Source organism: Carcharhinus amblyrhynchos, chromosome 2 (genome assembly GCF_965287045.1).
Source record: "Carcharhinus amblyrhynchos chromosome 2, sCarAmb.v2.hapA, whole genome shotgun sequence".
NCBI classification, from domain to species: Eukaryota; Metazoa; Chordata; class Chondrichthyes; order Carcharhiniformes; family Carcharhinidae; genus Carcharhinus; species Carcharhinus amblyrhynchos.
In genome coordinates, this window is record NC_137325.1 from 102,586,177 (window position 1) to 102,606,172 (window position 19,996).

Sequence of the window (19,996 nt, forward strand, 5' to 3'; positions counted from 1 at the left end):
TGAGGATGCAGCTGGGGATTTGTGGGAAAGGTTTCAGCAGTTAGTATAGAGGGGAGGCCCCAGAACCAGATCAGAAGAGGCGGGGAAAGGATTACTCTGGACAGTGGTCGGAAGGAAGAATTCTGCAGCAAACGGAAGGGGATATGAAGAAAGGTCTTAACACTTCATAATTATAGCTTCACTTTTAACCTGGCTTGGTTAGACATAATGACAGCAACTGCAGGAAGGTTGGTCGATTCTGGCATCTTCATGGAGTATGAGAAATTTGGGCTGGTGAGGTCCAAAGGGGATACTTTTGTTTCACTTAACTTTTGAAGAGTTCCAAAAGAAGGTCTTTAAAACTTAATGTGTGAATGCTTTGGATATCCTGTTGAGAACTTGACATTTGATCAAGTTTATATTGTGATGTAGATTAGGTCACCAGGCTGCAACCTTCAAATGTTAACTAAGCCCTCACCTACCTTGGGATAATAAAAGTTTGGATGGCTGACACTTCATTATGATATTTTAACTCCTGCTACCACTCTTATTGCAAGTGACTGTTGTGGGATCTGGGAGTGGGGTACAGTGGTGATTTTGTTAAAAATCAAGGCCATCCTCTTTCCACCACAGATCATTGAGAGGATAGGAGCACTTGCCAGTTTGTATTATTTGCAAAGGGACAAGATATTACACATTGGTAAATATAGTGGGGAATGTAGTTAATGAATGGCACAGAACTTAAGCAAGTGGCTGAAAGATTTCAGGGAGTGAGTCAAGGTCCAATTATTGCAGAAGAGTAATTGCAGAACATGAACTGAGTGATATCAAGTAAGACTGAAACCATCGTTCTGACGCAATGCAGTGTTCTGGTCAGACATCAAATGTATACATTGCTAGTCACTGAGGCCAAGGCCAGGACAAACATAAGAGTCTAGAAACATGCCAAGGAGGGCAGCTTGCCTAATCCAACTGTCAGAGGACTGAGTGACAAGGGAAGGTTAGAAAAACATGAATTCCTCAGCACTTAATTGAATAGAAGATTAGTTGCAGATCAGATACTAAATGGATAGGAAAAGGCTGGTCTGGTTCCAGCTGCAAGTAGTCATAGTCACAAGCTTGGAATTTTGTTCGGGTCACTGCCTGTGTGGAGTTTGCACATTCTCCTCGTGTGTGCGTGTGTTTCTTGTTGGTGCTCCGGTTTTCTCCCACAATCCAAAAATGTGCGGGTTAGGTTGATTGGCAATGCTAAAATTGTCCCTTAGTGTCCTGAGATGCATAGGTTAGACGGATTAGTGGGTAAAATATGTAGGCATATGGGGGGTAGAGCCTGGGTGGGATTGTGGTCAGTGCAGACTTAATGGGTCTGCACTGTATGATTCTATGATTTAGGCCACAAAAGATTAATTAACAGCTAAAACGATAGAGAATCCACATTTGGATTCATTCAAAAATCGCTTGGATCTTGGGCTGGTTGGGTAGCGAGCAGGGGGAAGAGGGATAGACACTGCAGGTACTTATGGAAAGATAAGCTGGAGAATCAAATGGTTTTGCACCTTTATATATTTATTAACTCTTTCTTATCTCAGGTATGCCAAGATCAAATGTGGTAATCTTGAGTCACATGCTGAGAATGGATAAGAATCAAACGTACAAGCTTCTGCTTTTTATGGCACTGATACACACCAACTTCACCATCAAAAATTCTGTCAGTGTTACTCGTTAAGCCTTTGATCACTGTTAAAGCTTTACTGATGGGAACAATGCCAGAGAGACATAATTCCTATGTAGATCTCACCCATCACCAAAGTTAAAACTATTAAGAAAAATCTGTAAAGTGAGCACTAATACTCTTCTGACCAGAGGAAGAGACAAGGGAAATCCCTCTGCAAACAGTAAGGTGCAACTGTACTTAGAACTACAATTAACAAGGTTCTAGTTATCATAACTTAATGGCACTTCTTTCTAATTTCCTAATTGCCTACAATTTTTTAAAAATAGTTTTTAAAAGTGGCTTATGACAGTAAGTAGATAATGTTACTGTCCTAATACTTTTAAATATACATTCCGTGTAACCAAAAGCATGAATACTGAATTAAGTAGTTAAGATCATTTTTAGTGTGGTCACTCGATTCCAAAGCTTACCTTAATGTCAAACTGCAAATAACGTTTGTCCATCTCTCTGGAAACCAAGTTTTCTATGATATCTACAGGAACTAGCTGAAAGCAGTCAAAGGCAGGACAGATTATGTTGTGGGCTTCTCCCTCTTGGATCTTGATATTCAAAAACCTGTAAAAAGTATAACGATTACAGTAAATACTGGGAGATGGACTGTGCTTTGACATTTAACTTCAAACCAACAGAAACTTAATTGCACAGGTGTGATTAATGGTGAATTTCATCAGCCGTTCATTGCAGTTGGGCAGCCTTTCTCTGGGGTTTGCACTGGAACTGTTAAATAGAAATCAATTTCAGCACATATACATGGCAAGGGTCACTTTTAATTAAGGCCTTTTATCTTAAAGCCTTTCAAATTACACTTTACAGTTGCTGCCAATGACATTCATAGGGAATTCTACAGTCAGGATCAAATACCTTAAATGTAACTGGCAACAAAATTCAAATTTCTGTCAGTGAAGATTTAAATTCAGCTCTCAGATTGGGAGCTTTGATTTGATTTTATTTTGATTTATTATTGTCATATATTAACATAGTGAAAAGTATTGTTTCTTGTTTCTATTCATAGAGAAGGAAATGGAAGAGTACAGAATGTAGTGTTATATTCATAGCTAGAGTGTAGAGAAAGATCAGCTTAATGCAAGGTAGGTCCATTCAGAAGTCTGACAGCAGTAGGGAAGCAGCTGTTCTTGAGTTGGTTGGTACGTGACCTCAGGCTTTGTACTTCAAGGTTAAAGCAAATGGGTAATTCCTGATTTTTAAATTTTTAGTTTGCAAAATTCATACAGCATCAGTTTGGATAAAACATTTGTTTCAAAAAACGCACACAAAAAAAACCCAAAGGACTAAATATTTTAGTATCTCAATTAAGTTGAGAGGCGTGTGTCATGATCTCCCAAAAGTCCTAATACAGATGTATGTGCTGAAATTTTCTGGTAATTTAAACTTCCAACAGCTGATTTACACTGATTTGGGAGCCTCTGCAAAAGTCTCCAACAGTGAGCTCAGTGTCAGGGACTTGGGCCAGATATGCAATACTTCACTGCATATTTACCCTGGTAATGTTAGGTTGGTTAATACACGTTCTAACTCAGAACAACACAACCGACACCACCCCACCACCTTCCCTGAGCCGAGCACATTAATCACCATCATCACCATCTGCCTTCCCACCTACTCACCTACTGAAAGATTTGTTCTGAAAGATACTGCAGCAAGGTGCCACCGTGGCTAGTACTGCTGCCTCTCAACACCAGGGACCTGGATTTGATTCTGGTCTTGGATGATTGTGCAATCTCCACACAGACATTCTCCCTTTGTCTGCATGGGTTTGCTCTGGGTGCTTCCAGTCAAAAGATGTGTAGGTTGGGATGAATTAACCATGGTAAATGGGCCCCTGGGAGATTTTTATAGCTCAAGATTTGCACTGTCCTGCACCTTGGGAATTATAATTCACCATGCTCGCCTTTCCCATTAGGAATCCGAACATCACAAACTAAAACCCCATTGGAGGCCTAGGCACTATGCAAATCTACTGAGAAGAATGAAGGGAAAGGAGGAGGAAACAGGAGTAAGGACTCTCACAACATCAGGTTAAAGTCCAACAGGTTTATTTGGAATCACAAGCTTTCAGAGCACTGACATCATCAGGTTAGTGTCCTGATGAAGGAGCTACGCTCAAAAAGCTTAAGGCCCTCAATGGTGTTGTGAGACTTCTTCCTGCATTTGCTACCCCAGTTTCCTAATGCTTTCACCCCAATATGATTGTAACTCTGAGCCTTATCCAACAGTAGGTCTAAAAATGGCCTCTGGGATTTTGGTAGGATTTTTGGGATAACAGCAACTTGGTTTTTCACAGAAAAGATTTTTTTCTTTACTTTAAAGGGGAGATTTATAATTGAATTTTGAAGAGAAGGGTGGAAGGTGAAATGGACTTGGATAGGGAATGCCAGTGTGGAAGTAAGTAGAAAAAATGAGCTTCATTGTTCAACAAATGCTGAAGACTTTCCTGATTCATATTATTACTGCAAATCATTATGATGATGGTGACGATGATGATGATGATGATGATGATGATATGTGGTTTTGCTCGTTTCCAGCTCGTCCTTTTTTTTTGCAGGAAACCGCTGCTAACTTTCAGAGTTGAGTTGCTGGGCCTGCTGCACTGCCTGGGAGTCATCAGCAATCCCACTGCAATGCTGCCTGAGAAAGATGCATTTGGGCATTTAAAAATTAGAATTTCAGTTTTACTTCTTTTGAACACTTATTTACAAGTGTTCATTTTTGTGACATAGGGCAGGAATGTTGGAAGCAGTGTTTTGTTCTATGATTTTAACACTGTTTATTTTAAACAAAATTGTGGTGCCTATGTTTGAACACAAATTCTTCATTTCAAGCACTAATTGCCAATTATACAGTTTCCATACCCAACTGTGACCCTCAGTTCAAAAGAGCTACACACACCCAGTCTTCAAATAAGCACATAGATTAAGATTCCAATCATTCATTCTAAATAAACCATCCTTTTTTGGCACAGTACCAGTTTTTTTCCACACCTCTGAAGTATCTTGGTGACATCTTTTTATGTTAAGCCTTAATGAAAACAAGAAGTTTCTGTTGCTGGTATTTAACATGTACAAATTCATACTCAATCCATGTTCTATATCAACTGCTGTAATTTAGTTTAGTTTTAATTCACAAAATCCTTAAGAATGCAGCAAATTCCATCAAGAACATTATTGATTGGCTGGGCATTAATTTCCCTTTGCAGAGTTACTGAATAGGATTGGATAAACACTCAGTCCCATTCACCGATCAACATTGGTTCCTGATTAAGTACTGCTTCGATTTTAAAATGCTCTTGCTTTCAAATCTCTCCATGGCCTCACCCCTTCCTCACTGTGCAACTACCTTCAGCTCCACAACTCTCAGATATATTGGTATTCCTCCAATTTTGGCCATCTGTGCATCCCTGAACTTAATCGTTCCACTATTGGCAGCTATGCCTTCAGCTTCCAACATGTCCCAAATCGCTTTACAGCCAAATAAGTACTTCTGATTTGTAGTCACTGGTAATAATGTAGGCAATGTTAGTAAATGGTGGAGCAGGTCGAGGTACCAAATGGTGTACCCCTGCTTTTAATATGTATATTCATGTTTGTATGTCATTTGAATGGATGAGATGAACTGGACTAAATGGCTCTTTAATCCATAACTATCTTGTGAATAGAAGGTGGAATCATGGCTAAGATTCTGTTTAATCTGTTCAATGAAAGTTTACTGAGCAGGCTTTCTGGAGTCAAACTGCCGAGGCAGGAGTGAGTAATGGTCTCACAGTGAATTAGTGTTTTACACCGCAAATAATTCTCAAGAATTATTTTCATTGATTTCGATCTTGTCCTTCATATACTTACAAATAGTCCCACTCTACTTTGGTGTTCTTACGATTTAGTTTGAGGTATTGAAATATCTTGATAAAGTTGTTGCATAGCAGGTATTCAAACTATATTCTAGTGAGACATAGGAATCAGCAGAGTCCTCAGACTTGCCTGACCAAGAAAATATATATTTGCTACCCGTACAGTCTTTGTCCTCTGGTCTTTCAAAAGTAACATTGCACAGAGACGCAAGAAACCCTAGGGTTCCAATGCTTTGCAGCGATAGTGAAGACATATGTTGTTCAGTTATCTGACTTTGTTGCTCAGGAATCATTTGACCTGTTGACTCAGATTACTAATAAAATTAAAACCAATTACACTTCTTGTATGAATTAATTATATCTAATATCATGGGCCCAGGTAGGAGAAAGTCTTCCACAACTTCTACAGAATAGAAAAGTGCTTCTGTAGTTTATCCTGATTATAATTATTGAACCTTTCCCCCAAATAATGAATTTACTGTCAATTAGTCCACCTGGTGCAATGTGTAGAACATATCAATAAAGGCTGAGGTAGTCACCAAACTCAATGTTATTATCTGCACAGTGTTATAAATAACTACTGGGATATCTTCCTGCTCAATTAACAATATTGAACAATGTTGAAGTTAAATTTGTACTCCCTGGTTTGTTTAATATGCACAGTGGGATCATTTGATACACAAAGACTGCATTGTATCATTCCTGATCGTAATATTAATAGCCTATGTTGGCTTTTTATCTGATTATTTGTAATTAGATGCCAACAATGGGAGCTATCATTTCACAAGGACCTTTGTGATTGGTGAACTGGTTGGTGAATTTTGAAAGCGGAAAAAATAGCATGTTTGATTGAGGGGGAGGATTAAAGGTATTCGCGTGTGCATGGAGAGAAATAAGTGGTCCTGAAACAGAACTACCAGGGTCTGTGATTTCTCTACCTAGATCTTGATGAATGCCATGAGTCTGATCTGTTTGAAGACATGCTATTCTACCTAGCTACGGCAATGCTCATATTCAATTTGATAGTTTGCATTTCAGCATCAATCCCAGTTTGCATTATTGGTAACTCAGCAACATCTTGAGGTCATAGAGGTTTACAGCATGGAAACAGGCCCTTCAGCCCAACTTATCCATGCCACTTTTTTTTTTTTAAAAGCCCCTAAGCTAATCCCAATTGCCTGCATTTGGCCCATATCCTTCTTTACCCCACTTTTCCATGCAACTATTTAAATGCTTTTTAAAAAACAACATTGTACCCCCTCTACTACTACCTCTGGCAGCTTGATCCAGACACTCATCACCCTGCGTGTGAAAAAATTACCCTCTGGACACTTTTGTATCTCTCCCCTCTCACCTTAAACCTATGCCGTCTGGTTTTAGACTCCCCTATCTTTGGGAAAAGATATGGACTATCTAGCTGATCTGTGCCCCTCTTTAGTTTATAGACATCTATAAGGTCACCCCTCAGCCTCCTAACGCTCCAGAGAAAAAGTCCCAGTCTATCCAGCCTCTCCTTATAACTCAATTCATCAAGTCCCAGTAGCATCTTAGTAAGTCTTTTCTGCACTCTTTCTAGTTTATTAATATCCTTTCTATATAGGGTGACCAGAATTGCACACAGTATTCCAAGTGTAGCCTTACCAGTGTCAATGTTCAAGTGAAAACTGATACAAAGTAGCCACTTAAAACCTTCGTCATATTCTAGCAGTCACCCAAAGTTGTCTTAAAGAAAAATTGCTTGAATAATCCCATGCATTGCTGAATGGCTCACCAGCTTCTAACAGCTGATATTATGGTCTCCGCTGTTCAAATCATCTCCAGTTCTTTTCACTGCTCTAATAACTACTTTGGTTGCCTTTAGTGGAGATCTGTATTTATCTCTGTTGCTGGGAGAATTACTTTCCCTAAAGCTGTAAATATGACTTGGTAATATTTCATATAAAATACCAAAGCAGAAGAATATACTCATCCTTTAAACCAAAAGATTGTTTTCTAAAAAGTGTCTACAATATTTGCAGCTCGGGACGTACAATATTTAGAAAGTTAAGCAAGGGATTAAAAGTGGAAAGGAACAATGAAGCGCCGACAAAAAATTAAAATAGACCACCTCTATCGATTGAAATACTCCAGCTTCCAATAATCCAGAATGGCAAATGATACTCACCCTTCCCAGCATCCTCGGCAAAATTCATGACCACAAGGCACATCCACAGGATCTTCAAATACAGAAATGTTGCACAAGCAAATGCCACACTGAAAAATAAGTTATCATTGCAAGTGACTGCAAAAAAAAAACAAGTAAAAAAAATAAAAATGCACAACTTCAACAAGACTAAGCCAGGATAATATCTCCATTCTGGAATGTTAACTTCTCTCGGATTTCACCATAACATAGAAAAGAAGAGTAGGTACATTGACCTTTTGAATCTGCCCCACCATTCAATAATATACTCCACTTAAACTCCACCTTTCTTTACTAACCCCACATCATTAATTCACTTAGTACCCATTAATCTAGTGAATTCTGACCTGAATACGCAGCCGCAGCTCTATGGTGCGAAGAATTTCAAATACACACAATCCTTGAAAGAAGACATTTCTCTACTCAATCTTAAATCTCTTCTTCTGAGACTGTCACCCTATGTTTCCCAGCCAGGAGAAACATTTTCTATGTATCCAACCCGTCAAGCCTCATTAGAATTTTCTATCTTACAACTGGATCATCCTTTATGCTTCTAAACTCTAATATAGGCCTAATCAATCTCTCCTCACAGAGGATCCCTTTATCCCAGGAACCAGTCTAGCAAACCCTGGCTATACTCACTACACCCACCACACTCCAAGCAGCCTGGTTTCACCAAAGTCTTGCAGTTAAGACTTCACTGTTATTCTTCAATCCTTTCTAAATACAGAAAATTGAACTATTTACCTTCTAAAACGTTTGTTGAACCTCCACATTAACTTTATGATTTACATACAATGGCACCCAGTACCCTGACCGTCATTACCCCCAATCCCGAGTCCTCAACGGCTGCAGCCTTCCATCTGGAGATAATGATTGGCTCCCAGCAAACAATTCAGATGGGCCCTGAAGTTGCAGACTCGTCGAGCATCTGTAACCACCTCATGGACTAGCATTTCTTGGCGTTGCTGAAAGGTGCTAACTTGAGGGAAATATTAACTGGGTATTCCACTAATGGGACTCCACTCCAGATTTTGGGTTAGATTTACTCCTTTATCCATTAACTCATGATTTTGTTGTTAGTGTTGAAAGGTAGGGCCCAGATTTCCACAGATGTAAATGTGATCTTGTCCTCCAGCTGCACCATTCCCTAAACCTTCCTTTCAAAGTGGCCAGCCTTTCCACCTTTGGAGCCTGCAGGCAAAACCCAGACTAGTCGCTAATCCCTTTCGATAGAGACCTACCCCAGTAAATTAAGTTTAATTGAATAGAATCCCTTTGCCAGACCACGACCCCAGCAAATTAACACCCTCAGCAAAACACACGCCTCTATGCATAATCATGCAACAGCAAAAAACTCAAAAGGCTCCCACCATGCACTAACACCCCCAAAGCCCCTCACCATAGCACTGTCACTCCATTAAATCCCCTTATTAGAGTACTAAATCCTCCAATAATCCATCAATAAACCTCTCACCACAGCTATATACCTTCCAAAAATAATTCCTCTCCACAGCAAAATCTCCTTGAAATAAAGTAGTGACCCTTTTACTATGACACTAGAAAACAATACTTTGCCTCTCAAGGCTAAAAAAACAGGCTCAATTTTAGATATTAATGCCCAGAACGCCTGGATTAGATTCCAGTCTGCAACTCACTCCTGGGTATCTATTGTTCGATTCATGAATCACTCAAACCTCGATTATTTTCTAGCCTGTAACTCCCAAATATCTGTTATTCTGAGTATAAAAACTCACAGACCACACGAGTTGCAGGCTCAAATCTAACGAGCGGTTTCAGGATTGGGAGTTTACGTTTTGAATAACAGGTACTTCACAGGTAAGTCACAGGTTGGAATCTAATTGCGGCGTTCAGGGACGTGGGGCTGATGATATATCGAATAACAGATACCAAGGAGGGAGTTACGGGTTAGAATCTAATCAAGAGGCTCAGGTCCTTTATATATAGAATGGCAGAGGTGTTAAAGCTGGAATCCAATCGAGGGGTTTTGGTAGCTAATATATCAAATGACCCATCAGTCCTAATTTTGTATAATACCCTTTTGTTTAAAATCTTCCTACCACAGAACCATAGAAGCTCTGCAATGCAGAAAGCACCCATCAAGTTTGCACCGACTCTCTGAAAGAGCATCCCAACCCAGCTCCCCACCCCCACCATCTTGCACATTTACCAGGGCTAATCCACCTAACCTGCACATCTTTGTTACTGTGAAACAGGCTTGTGCACACAGTTATCAATGTGATTAACTCAATTACAATCTGAAGACAGCAGCCTGCAAGGTTCAGAATATCAAATCAGGGGTTGATGAGATGGCAAGTAGTTTGAAGTGAAGATGAACAGAGCTAAGATGTAGAATACCAGTGAGCAGCATAAACAAATTTAAATTAAGATAAGGGAAGCGACTTAAAATTAATCATTGTTTTTCAAAAGGACAAGTACAATTGGCATAGGTCAAACGGATGAAACAAAGTAGTAAGTTTTCTTATATGCAAAATTAATAGCCAGAAATAAAATGAAAGATCTGCAAATTCCAAGAAAGGGAATTATTAAAGGAATGTAAAATTTAAGGTGAAAGATAAAGAATATATTTAAAGAGAGATTGAAAACTGCGTTGGAGGATGTGGTTATGAGATTTGAAAGCAGCTGGAAACAGACCTATGAAGAAGCCGTTAACGCCACCCTCAGGAAAAAAAAAGTGCATGGCTGTGTTGGAAAGATTTTGATGCATGCTTTGGCTTCCCAGCATTGAATGAGAAAGAAAAGCTTGTGTAAGACTTCCCTTACAGCAACAGGGGATCTGTGGTAACTTTGCTGAATTGTTATAGATTAAAACCTATGAGAACTGTTGCCTAAAAGGGATGTTTAACTCTCAAGTTAATTAAGCACAAAACTTTTGGTAAATGTTTTCTGGTGTCTAAGATTTTTTTCTTCTTTTTAAATAAATGTTTAAATCTTATAGGTGGTTTGAAATTATTTTTTGTGACTTCAGATAAATTGCAAATCATTGTGATAGCTTGTTCAAATTTCCCTTTGGGATTTGAGCAGCCTGGCACTTACCGCCTGTCATATATTATCCTATGTAATTAGGTTATTGAATGTTTTTTTGAGAACCCAAATATAATACTCACCAGTTCCCCCTTTTATCAAAATTAAAATAAGCTTAAGCAGATACTTTTTAATCAGTGGACCTTCAATGTTTGTATCCATTCTACATATGTTATGATGGAAAACAGCATAACATTTTAAGTATGCTTTTTTCTCCACCTGAACATGAGAAACACTCAGTTCAAACTATCAATGTTTTCGGTACATAAAGACAAGGTGAAACTAAACTATGTAACCAATCATGTTTGTGACTTAGTACAAATCTTGAAGTTACAACAGTTATTGTATTCTAAGGAAATACCTGACAAATTAGAATCATCAACATACCACAAGTGCATCCTCATCAGTTGGCGATAAGCTGATATCGTCCGGAGACGTGACAGAGGAACGGGTGGTGCGAGGAGTTCGAGGTGAGGGGAGAGTATCCCACGCGTTATATCCACTGGGTGGTGGAATTGGCATCTGAATGCCTGAACGTTGGCAACAGTCTTCAGGGTTTAACATCCAAGCTTCAAGTAGTTTTTCTCGATCCCAGTCTGGGAAAACACAAATTGGAAAAAGGCAACACAAAAGTTTATTAACAAAACTTTAGTGCTGTTATAGTGGTCTTAAACTGTAATGGTTTTATTACTGTTCCTATTCAGTAATATTTGCTTTGCAGGTTTACAAATGCATTGTGCTCATAAAAATGATATAGTGCTAAATATTAATCAATTCCCTATATTGAGCCTTGTGTCAGTTGGGCTACCACAAAAAGGTGGTCAGCAGAACAGAGGGCCCTTTAATTGAGGGATGTATCATAGGGAGGAGGAGAAGGAACAGGGGAGAAGGAAGGAAAGAGGATTTGGTGCCACTATTGTTAAGGAGGCAACATCAGAAGTAAGTGAAAATGTAGCAAGCTCTCACCTTGTTTTGAGGAACTGAAGATGCTTAAAGGTGGAGGAAAAGACAAAGAAAAATGTGTCCAAAATGGATCAAAAGTTAACTATGCGTTTTAATGATGATACAGGCTACAAACCAGTACCTATGATAAAAGCAAAATACTTCAAATGCTGGAAATCTGAAATAAAAACAGAAAATGCTGGAAATATTCAGCAAATCAGGCAACTTTTGGGAACCAATACAGGTCCTAGCTATATCACTCTTCTTGTGGGATACGTGGACCATTCTTAGTCTTATTCCTACTTGGGATTCTTCCTCACTTCTTTAACCTGGTCCTTTGAAGTACTGTCATTTTCTGTTCTCGTCTCAAACTGGAAATTTTCAACTCACTTCTGATTTCCACCACTTCCTTGATTTCACATGGCCCATCTGTGAATCTTCTCCCTTTTTATATATTTCCGCTTCTGGTTTAGGTATAAACCAATGCTCACTTTATGTCCACTGATTCCCAAATCCACTTTGATTACACTTCCTTTTACTTCACTTCCTGGAAGCTCAATATTTCATTTCTCCCAGCTTCTCCATCTCTGTTCCATTTGCTCTTACAATGTTATTTTCCTACCAGTGCTTCCAGTATATCTTCCTTTTCCCTCAGCCAGTGGTTCACCCTCATCCTGGTTGATAGGGACCTTTGACCATGCCCATCCCATTTCCCACATATTTATTCACACTCTTTCCCCCTTTCTCACAACCACGAATTTTGTCCACACCAATGTCCCCTAGTTCTAGTCTCTCCCACAAGTGGTAACATCCTCTCAGCAATCATCCTATCAAGTCCCCTCAGGATGTTTCAATGAGATCACCTCAATCTTCTAAGCTCCACTGGGTACAGGCCTAACCAGGCCAACATTTCCTCATAAGATAGCCTCTTCATCCCAGAAACCAGTCCAGTGAACCTTCTCTGTATTGCTTCGAATGCAATTATCCCTTCACTAATCACTTACTCCAATTCAGAGCTAATCCCAACAGACACAGGTGTTAGGCAGGATCCACCAGGGATGGGACTCAAAATGCATCACAGCATGCACACTCAGAGATAAAGGAGTGGTCTGTGGCTCATGCACCTAACTTGCATTCCTTTGGCCTGTGGGAGGAAGCTTAAGCACCTGGTGAAAATCCACACATACACTGGGAGAATGTGCAAACTCCACACAGACATCCAAGTGCCAAATCAAACCCAAGTCCCTAGAACTGAGGGGCAGCAGTGTGAACCATTGTGCTGTCTGTACTGTTTCTAATGCAATTATATTCTTTCCAAAGTAACGATACAAAACCTATAGCGTATGTCCTTGTATGGATGAAACACAGTAAAAAGTCTGACAACACCAGGTTTTAGTCCAACCGATTTAGACAGTTTAGAGTAATCTCTAAACTGTCTGTGCTTTATATGCTCTGTCTGAGGCCAGAACTCTCCAATCACCTGATGAAGGTGGAAACCTCGAAAGTTTGTGAGTATTATCAAATAAATCGGTTGGACTAAAACCTGGTGTTGTCAGACTTTTTACTGTGTTTACGCCAGTCCAACGCCGGCATACCCACATCATGACTTGTATGGATGACACAGACTGGGGGAGCTGTGGGTAGTGAAGAGGATTGCCAGAGGATACAGCAGGATATTGATAGGCTGGAGACTTGGGTAGAGGAATGGCAGATAGAATTTAATCCAGACAAATTTGAGGGGATGCAATTTGGAAGATCTAATGTGGGAGGGAAGTATACAGTAAATGGCAGAATCCTTAGAAGAATTAACATACAGATGGATCTAGGCATACAGGTCCACAGTTCTCTGAAAGTGGCAACACAAGTGGGTACGGTTGTCAAGAAGGAGTATGGCATACTTGCCTTCATTGGTTGGGGCAATGACTATAAAAATTGGCAAGTTATGTTGCTAGAACTTTAACTAGGCCACATTTGGATTATCTACAGTTCTGGTCACTACACTATCAGAAGGATGTGGAGGCTTTGGAGAGGGCACAGAAAAGGTTTACCAGGATGTAGCATGGTTTGAAGGGTATTAGCTATGAGGAGAGATTTGATTTGTTTCCACTTGAATGTACAGGCTGAGGGGTGACTTGTTAGAAGTTTACAAAATTATGAGATGCGTGGATAGTCAGTCTTTTTCCCAGGGTAGAAATGAAAAGAAGCAAAATCTGTCACAATAAACAACATCCTTCTACAGATATCAGGGAGGCTGAAGCACTTGAATAGATCACCAGGAGTTTTATAATTATAAAATATATAGAAAGTGGAGGGAAAAAAAAAAATCAATGAAAAGACCACTGATTTCAAAAAATACAACTGCAGTTAAAAAAAATACTGGAACTGATTCTCCAATTCCAGGAAAGATTGACGGTATTTTAATAAAAGATAGAAAACAATATTCATTTTGAGTACACCAAAAATGTTAAACATAACAGATCAGATAAGAAAACAAGACATTCTGTTCGACATGCTGCCCTACATTGGCTTCATCTCACCCTATTTCATCTAACCCTAACAAGATATCCTTTTATCCCTTCTTTCCTCATGTGTTTGTCTAGTTTCCCCTTAAATGCTTTGTATGCTATTTGCATCAACTGCTTCTAATGCAATATGTTCCACACATCTATCATTCTTTAGGTTCAGATGTTTTGTTTGAATTTGCAATCTGATTTATTAATGCCACTTCATATTTATATTTTGGACTTCCCCATTACTAGAAACATATTCTTTACTGCAACCCCATCAAACCATTTTTTCACTGATCAGCCTATTCTTCTCTGGGAGAAAAGGGTCGGGGCCTATTCAGTCTTTCCTATGGGCATATCCTTTCAGTAAATATATTGAATGACATTTTCAGAAAATTATTGGTGACTAGCTCACCTTACCATAAAAAAGGTCTCACTGTTGATCATGGACAGCATGTAGTACAAATGTCAACAAACAGCACTACTTCAACTTCCAGTTAAGTTTTAAAAACAACTGTGAATCACGATGCAAATTATAAATAAGCCACTGGCTTCACGAGACAGTTAATTTACTTGCAAACTGGGCAATAAGGTATTAAAGTTAACCTAATCTGGAATAAAAAAATGAAAAAGAACATCAAAACCCTCCATGTCTAATTCCAGAATTGTTGGCAAAGCTTCAATTGTTATAAAGAGCCAAATAAAAACAGAACTAAGTTCTAAGCAGTGGATGGGGGCAACAAGTGCAAAACCAGACTGAAATTCTGATTCAACATATGCCCGATTTCAAAATTAATACTTCATTATCATTTTACTTCCTGTTTCACAATGGGCGAATGCAGCCCTGATTGGCACCCCCATGATGCAACCACATCTACTTAAATAACCAATTTAAGAATCGAGAGCTTGAAGGAATTGGGAGGTTTAATAGAGATGGGTATTGCACAACATGGACACCAAACACTCAAAGGTTGGATCCTAGTTTAGTGTTGCATTGCCTGATGTACTGCTATGAGGACTAAGAAAATAATTTTCCCCTGCAATAAGGAAACTTGCTGCTGTCATGAAGGTAATTAGAAGAGGTTAACTACAGGTACATTCTGTCCATACCCAAATTCAATGCAGGAAGCACTTTAATGGCTGAACAAGATCAAGAAAGGTGAATAGAAGATTAGATGGTGATGGCAAAGTGTGAACATCACTGGGCTAGTAATTTAGAGAACCAGGCTAATGCTAATGGGTACTCAGGTTCAAATCAGGGAAGCTGCTGGAATTTAAATTCAATAAATGAATCTGGAATTACAAAGCTGGCTTCAGTGATCTTGCTACAAAATCATCAATTGTCATAAAAACCTGCCTCGTTCACGAATGACTTTTAGGGAAAGAAATTTGCCCTACACGTGACTCCAGACTCTCAGCTGTGTGGTTAACTCATAACTGCCTTCTGAACTGGCCTAGCAAGCCAGTCAGTTCAAAGGCAATTTGGAATGTGCAAATGGTATTCTTGCCAGTGACTCCCACATCCCATGAATTATTTTAAAAAAAAGTTACATCCTGTAGTGCATATCCTAACCCACTCTTGACACCATGACCTGTTGTGTTTACTCTATTGCATCACTCCTCAAAGCCACCCAAGTTTGAACACCACCCTTTGTTCACTTTCTATGCTGTTTCTCACCTCCTCATTTATCTATCCACCACTACCACTCACTGTTATGCTCTGTGATGCATCTGCCCGATAATTACCCTCACTGAATGCACTGGGTCCAGTGGTTGAACACATACCTCGCTCATAGTTCTGTCGCCCCTATTGCAGGACAAGTAAGCACTCAAGGTACGTTGATATTAGAGGAAAAGACCATGGCAGACAGTGGCATATTTGCATCCCTGGACCAGAGATAGAGGGGCTGGGTCTTCACAACTGACTGGGAGTAGAATTAAATATCGCTGACCCACATCTAGTATAAGAGTTTGAGATGTTGACTTGATTTAAGTAATATTTTAATTATATTGTGTTTTTCATTATCATTATGAATCCATGTCCCTGAGTAATTGTGAACAGCAATTACTCAGGAGAACTGATTCTTTGAAGGTGTACATTCATAGAATGTATTCGTACCTATCACAGAGCAAATATATGCATGTGACTGGGTCTTACTGGAGTTAAATGGCTCTCATCCAGTGTCTCTGATCACAAGTGGTGTCTAACTTAGTGGCAAGGACAGTAATGCATTCAAAAATCATACTCCTCTCCAAGCTCTGTTCAATCTAACATTGATGCTGGTCCCCAGGGTCCAATGTGAAGAATAAAAAGAGAGTCAGGAGAAAACCTGAGATGTACTGGCAGTCCTACCTCGCTCACTGTTCAATATATAGGAGAGTATAGAGGAATCCAGCTCCAGCATTAATGGATTAATTCAGATGGCCATTGGGGAATTACCTTCTCCTTTGGAGAGCAGCCTCCATTGTGGAACTTCAACCACGACATTCAAATGAATCAATCTGCTTTGGATACCAACGTGTCTGTTGTCTTAAACCAGATAACACATATCTTCCCACAGCATTACAACATGTCACTGATTCACACTCCCAACTCAAGAAAGGGATGAAGGTGAGAGGGGGACATGAGAACTGGGAATTCCACTTCACATCTCACTTGTCACTCCTCTTTCAACCAGTACGCAACACTGATGGAGACGGTAATTGGCTACAGGGCATCTTTGTGTTAATGGTGGGGGGAAGTGGTGGTGCAGACTTTGGTCCATCGTGAGTGACTAACTGTATCTTCAAGTTATTAGGGAATCTTAAGAATCTTGAGCAGCAATCTCATTGGATGTGGTATTTGGCGCACCATCTTCATGTCCATTAGAATCCTCAGATGATGAATATTGAGTGGCTTGTTACGCCAACACTTCTACTTTTCACTGTAGCCCAATGCTGTGTAGTATGCAACACACAACAATTATACTGGAAACCTTTATGGGCAAGTAGTGAAGGGCTTCACATCTGGTCAGACATCTGAAATGCATCTTGAGGATGCCAATGACTTGCCTGATGTCACATCCGATTATCATGCGGCTGCCGTGGACTGGTTTTGGGGTTAATTGGCAGGGTTCCTCAAGGGTGTTGTTAGCCAAGGATGGAGGATGTGCATTCTTTTGCACTTTGCAGCTGCCATGGAAGAATACTTTCAAGCATGAAAAGGATAGGGATTTGGACTAACATTTCAGGAAAGCAACATAGCAACTCCTAGTGTAGAGCTATAATAATCATTGATGTTCTGCTGATCTGCAACTACAAGCTCTCAGCCATCAGGTTACTATGTTTATATCATCAATGACATGCTGCACTGTGATAAAGCAGCCAGAAACACAAGTACAAGTGCCCACCCGTTCTGGCTGTTGTCCCAGGGAAAAATTATGAACTGTCAGCCTTGGCAAATGATCCATCTGTCATTTGCTGGCAGATGAGATTAGGTGGGGGTTCAGGTGTTTCTAACGTGTTGGTGTGATGGGCTGAAGGGCCTCTTCTGCACTGCATGATTCTATGATTTATATGCAGCCAACTAGAGATCACTAAATCTCTATGATAATGACCTGGAAGTAACTAGAGGCAAAATCATTGAGGGCCATGGCCACTTTGATATCCAGCAAGGAATACTTCCAGGAGGCTGCAACTGATATAATAATCTCAGCTTCGAAAAGCAAGAGTTCTGGTCCAAGATACTTTACAAAATGATTTCTTGCTACTACAGCATGCTTGTCACATACTGGGTTGCCAGCTTCCTCATAGTCAGGTTATACAGGCCAGTAGTATGGCTGGCAAATACATTAAAAAAAAAACGCTCTCTTTAAATAATGAGGGTTGTAATGACAGAGTAAACTGGCTTGAAAGATTATACAGAGCAGCTGAAATGACAGTAATCAGAAGTGTGGGTTAATAACCATTCCTATAGATACTAATTCTGCTCACTGAGAACCAGGCTCTCTGAACATTCCATTGAGGCCACGAGTCCTAATGGCTTATTGCAATCTATGGGTTAATAGCTCGTATTCGAATCAGACCAGGTGCATGCACGCATGCGTGTGCATGTTGGTCACCATCCAAGATTACACATAGATACATAAAGCTGCACATTTCCAGCATTGTGCTTTTTTAAAATTATTTTAAATTCACAGCTATTATTTTCTTTTGAAGGTAAACAAATATGGCTTAAAGAAATCTTCTTGAGTTCCTTGAAACAAATTGCATACTCTAATGTAGCAACATATCAATTAGCATCTAATAATCTGCAACCAATTGTTAAATACAAAATTTGACTTTGGGCAGTGAATTTAAAATGCATAACAAATGAAAATTATAGCTGTATATTTCATGTAGGAGCCTAAACCCCCCAATAGTTAATAACTTTACCGTGGGCTCGGAGCAGTGCCTCTGCAGTAAAAAGCGGGGCTTGAAGCATGTCTGCAGTTTCCACGATCAACATATCCTTGAGTTTTCTCAGGTCCTGCGGCCTTAGGCCTTCATACGGCTTCAGAATGGAAGAAAATATCAAAAGACATTGGATAAAGACTTGTAAGTTGAAAATCAAACTCTGCCAATCATATCTTTATATAAAATCTATAGTTACAAAATGTATTCCAAACATATAGGTCATTTGCATAAAACTCCAGTTTCTTTCCAAACGTTGACACTATGATAACCTACTCATAGGTCCATAACTTTCTGGTTCTCTAGCATGCATTTAGGAGGTACCCCAATAATGAGCTGGGAATCCCTCTCGGAAGTTCCTATGTTATCTTTAAGCATTTGCCTGAAAGTGCTGACTTCCCCTGGACAATTGCGCTGCGCTGAGAACCATATGACAGAAAGTGATTCAAATCACTAACTATGGATGGTTTGGCCAGTTTTACCCTGATAGTTTAAAAGAATTAGAAGGAAAAGAAAATTACTTCTGGCCCCAGAGTAACTATTTAAAAAGCACTGACTGGGCCCTGCACACACATCACCTCCCCGCATCATCTCATGTTGAGATCAAAAAGGAGGAGATGTTGGAGTTCCTGACAAACATCAAGGTAGACAAGTCTCCATGGCCTGATGGGATATACCCCAGAATACAGAGAGGCAAGAAAGGAAATTGCTAGGGCCTTGAGAGAAACCTTTGTATCCTCACTGGCTACAGGTGAGGTCATGATGTGGAGATGCTGGTGTTGGACTGGGGTAAACACAGAAGACTCACAACACCAGGTTCAAGTCCAGTAGGTCTTTTTGGTAGCAAATGCCACTAGCTTTCAGAGCTCCGAAAGCTAGTGGTGTTTGCTACCAAATAAACCTGTTGGACTTGAACCTGGTGTTGTGAAACGTCCTACAGGGGAAGTCCTAGAGGATTGGAGAATAGCTAATGTGTTCCTTTGTTTAAAGAGGGTAGCAAGAATAATCCAGGTAATTACAGGCTGGTGAACCTTACATCAGTGGTAGGGAAATTATTGGAGAGGATTCTTCGAGACAGGATTTATTCCCACTTGGAAAGAAATGGACATATTAGTGAGATGCAACATGGTTTTGTGAAGGGGAGGTCGTGTCTCACGAACTTGATCGAGTTTTGCAAGGAAGTGACAAAGATGATCGATAAGGGTAGGGCAGCAGATGTTGTCTACATGGACTTCAGTAAGGCCTTTGACAAGGTCCCTCATGGCAGACATGGTGCAGAAGGTGAAGTCGCA

The 19,996-nt window shown here is 39.8% G+C and overlaps 1 protein-coding gene across 6 annotated transcripts in view; it reads right to left on the reverse strand.

Annotated features, from left to right (window-relative positions):
- The window catches only part of ankib1a (ankyrin repeat and IBR domain containing 1a), a 99,849-nt gene that overhangs the window by 36,121 nt on the left and 43,732 nt on the right, over window positions 1-19,996 (reverse strand). For all 6 annotated transcript variants that reach the window (XM_080210089.1, XM_080210098.1, XM_080210081.1 and 3 more), the window contains 4 exons: window positions 18,687-18,804; window positions 11,212-11,420; window positions 7,741-7,829; window positions 2,125-2,269 (listed from right to left, as the gene is read on the reverse strand). In XM_080210089.1, the coding sequence (XP_080066215.1) occupies window positions 2,125-2,269; window positions 7,741-7,829; window positions 11,212-11,420; window positions 18,687-18,804 (561 nt within the window). The remainder of the gene's footprint in view (window positions 1-2,124; window positions 2,270-7,740; window positions 7,830-11,211; window positions 11,421-18,686; window positions 18,805-19,996) is intronic.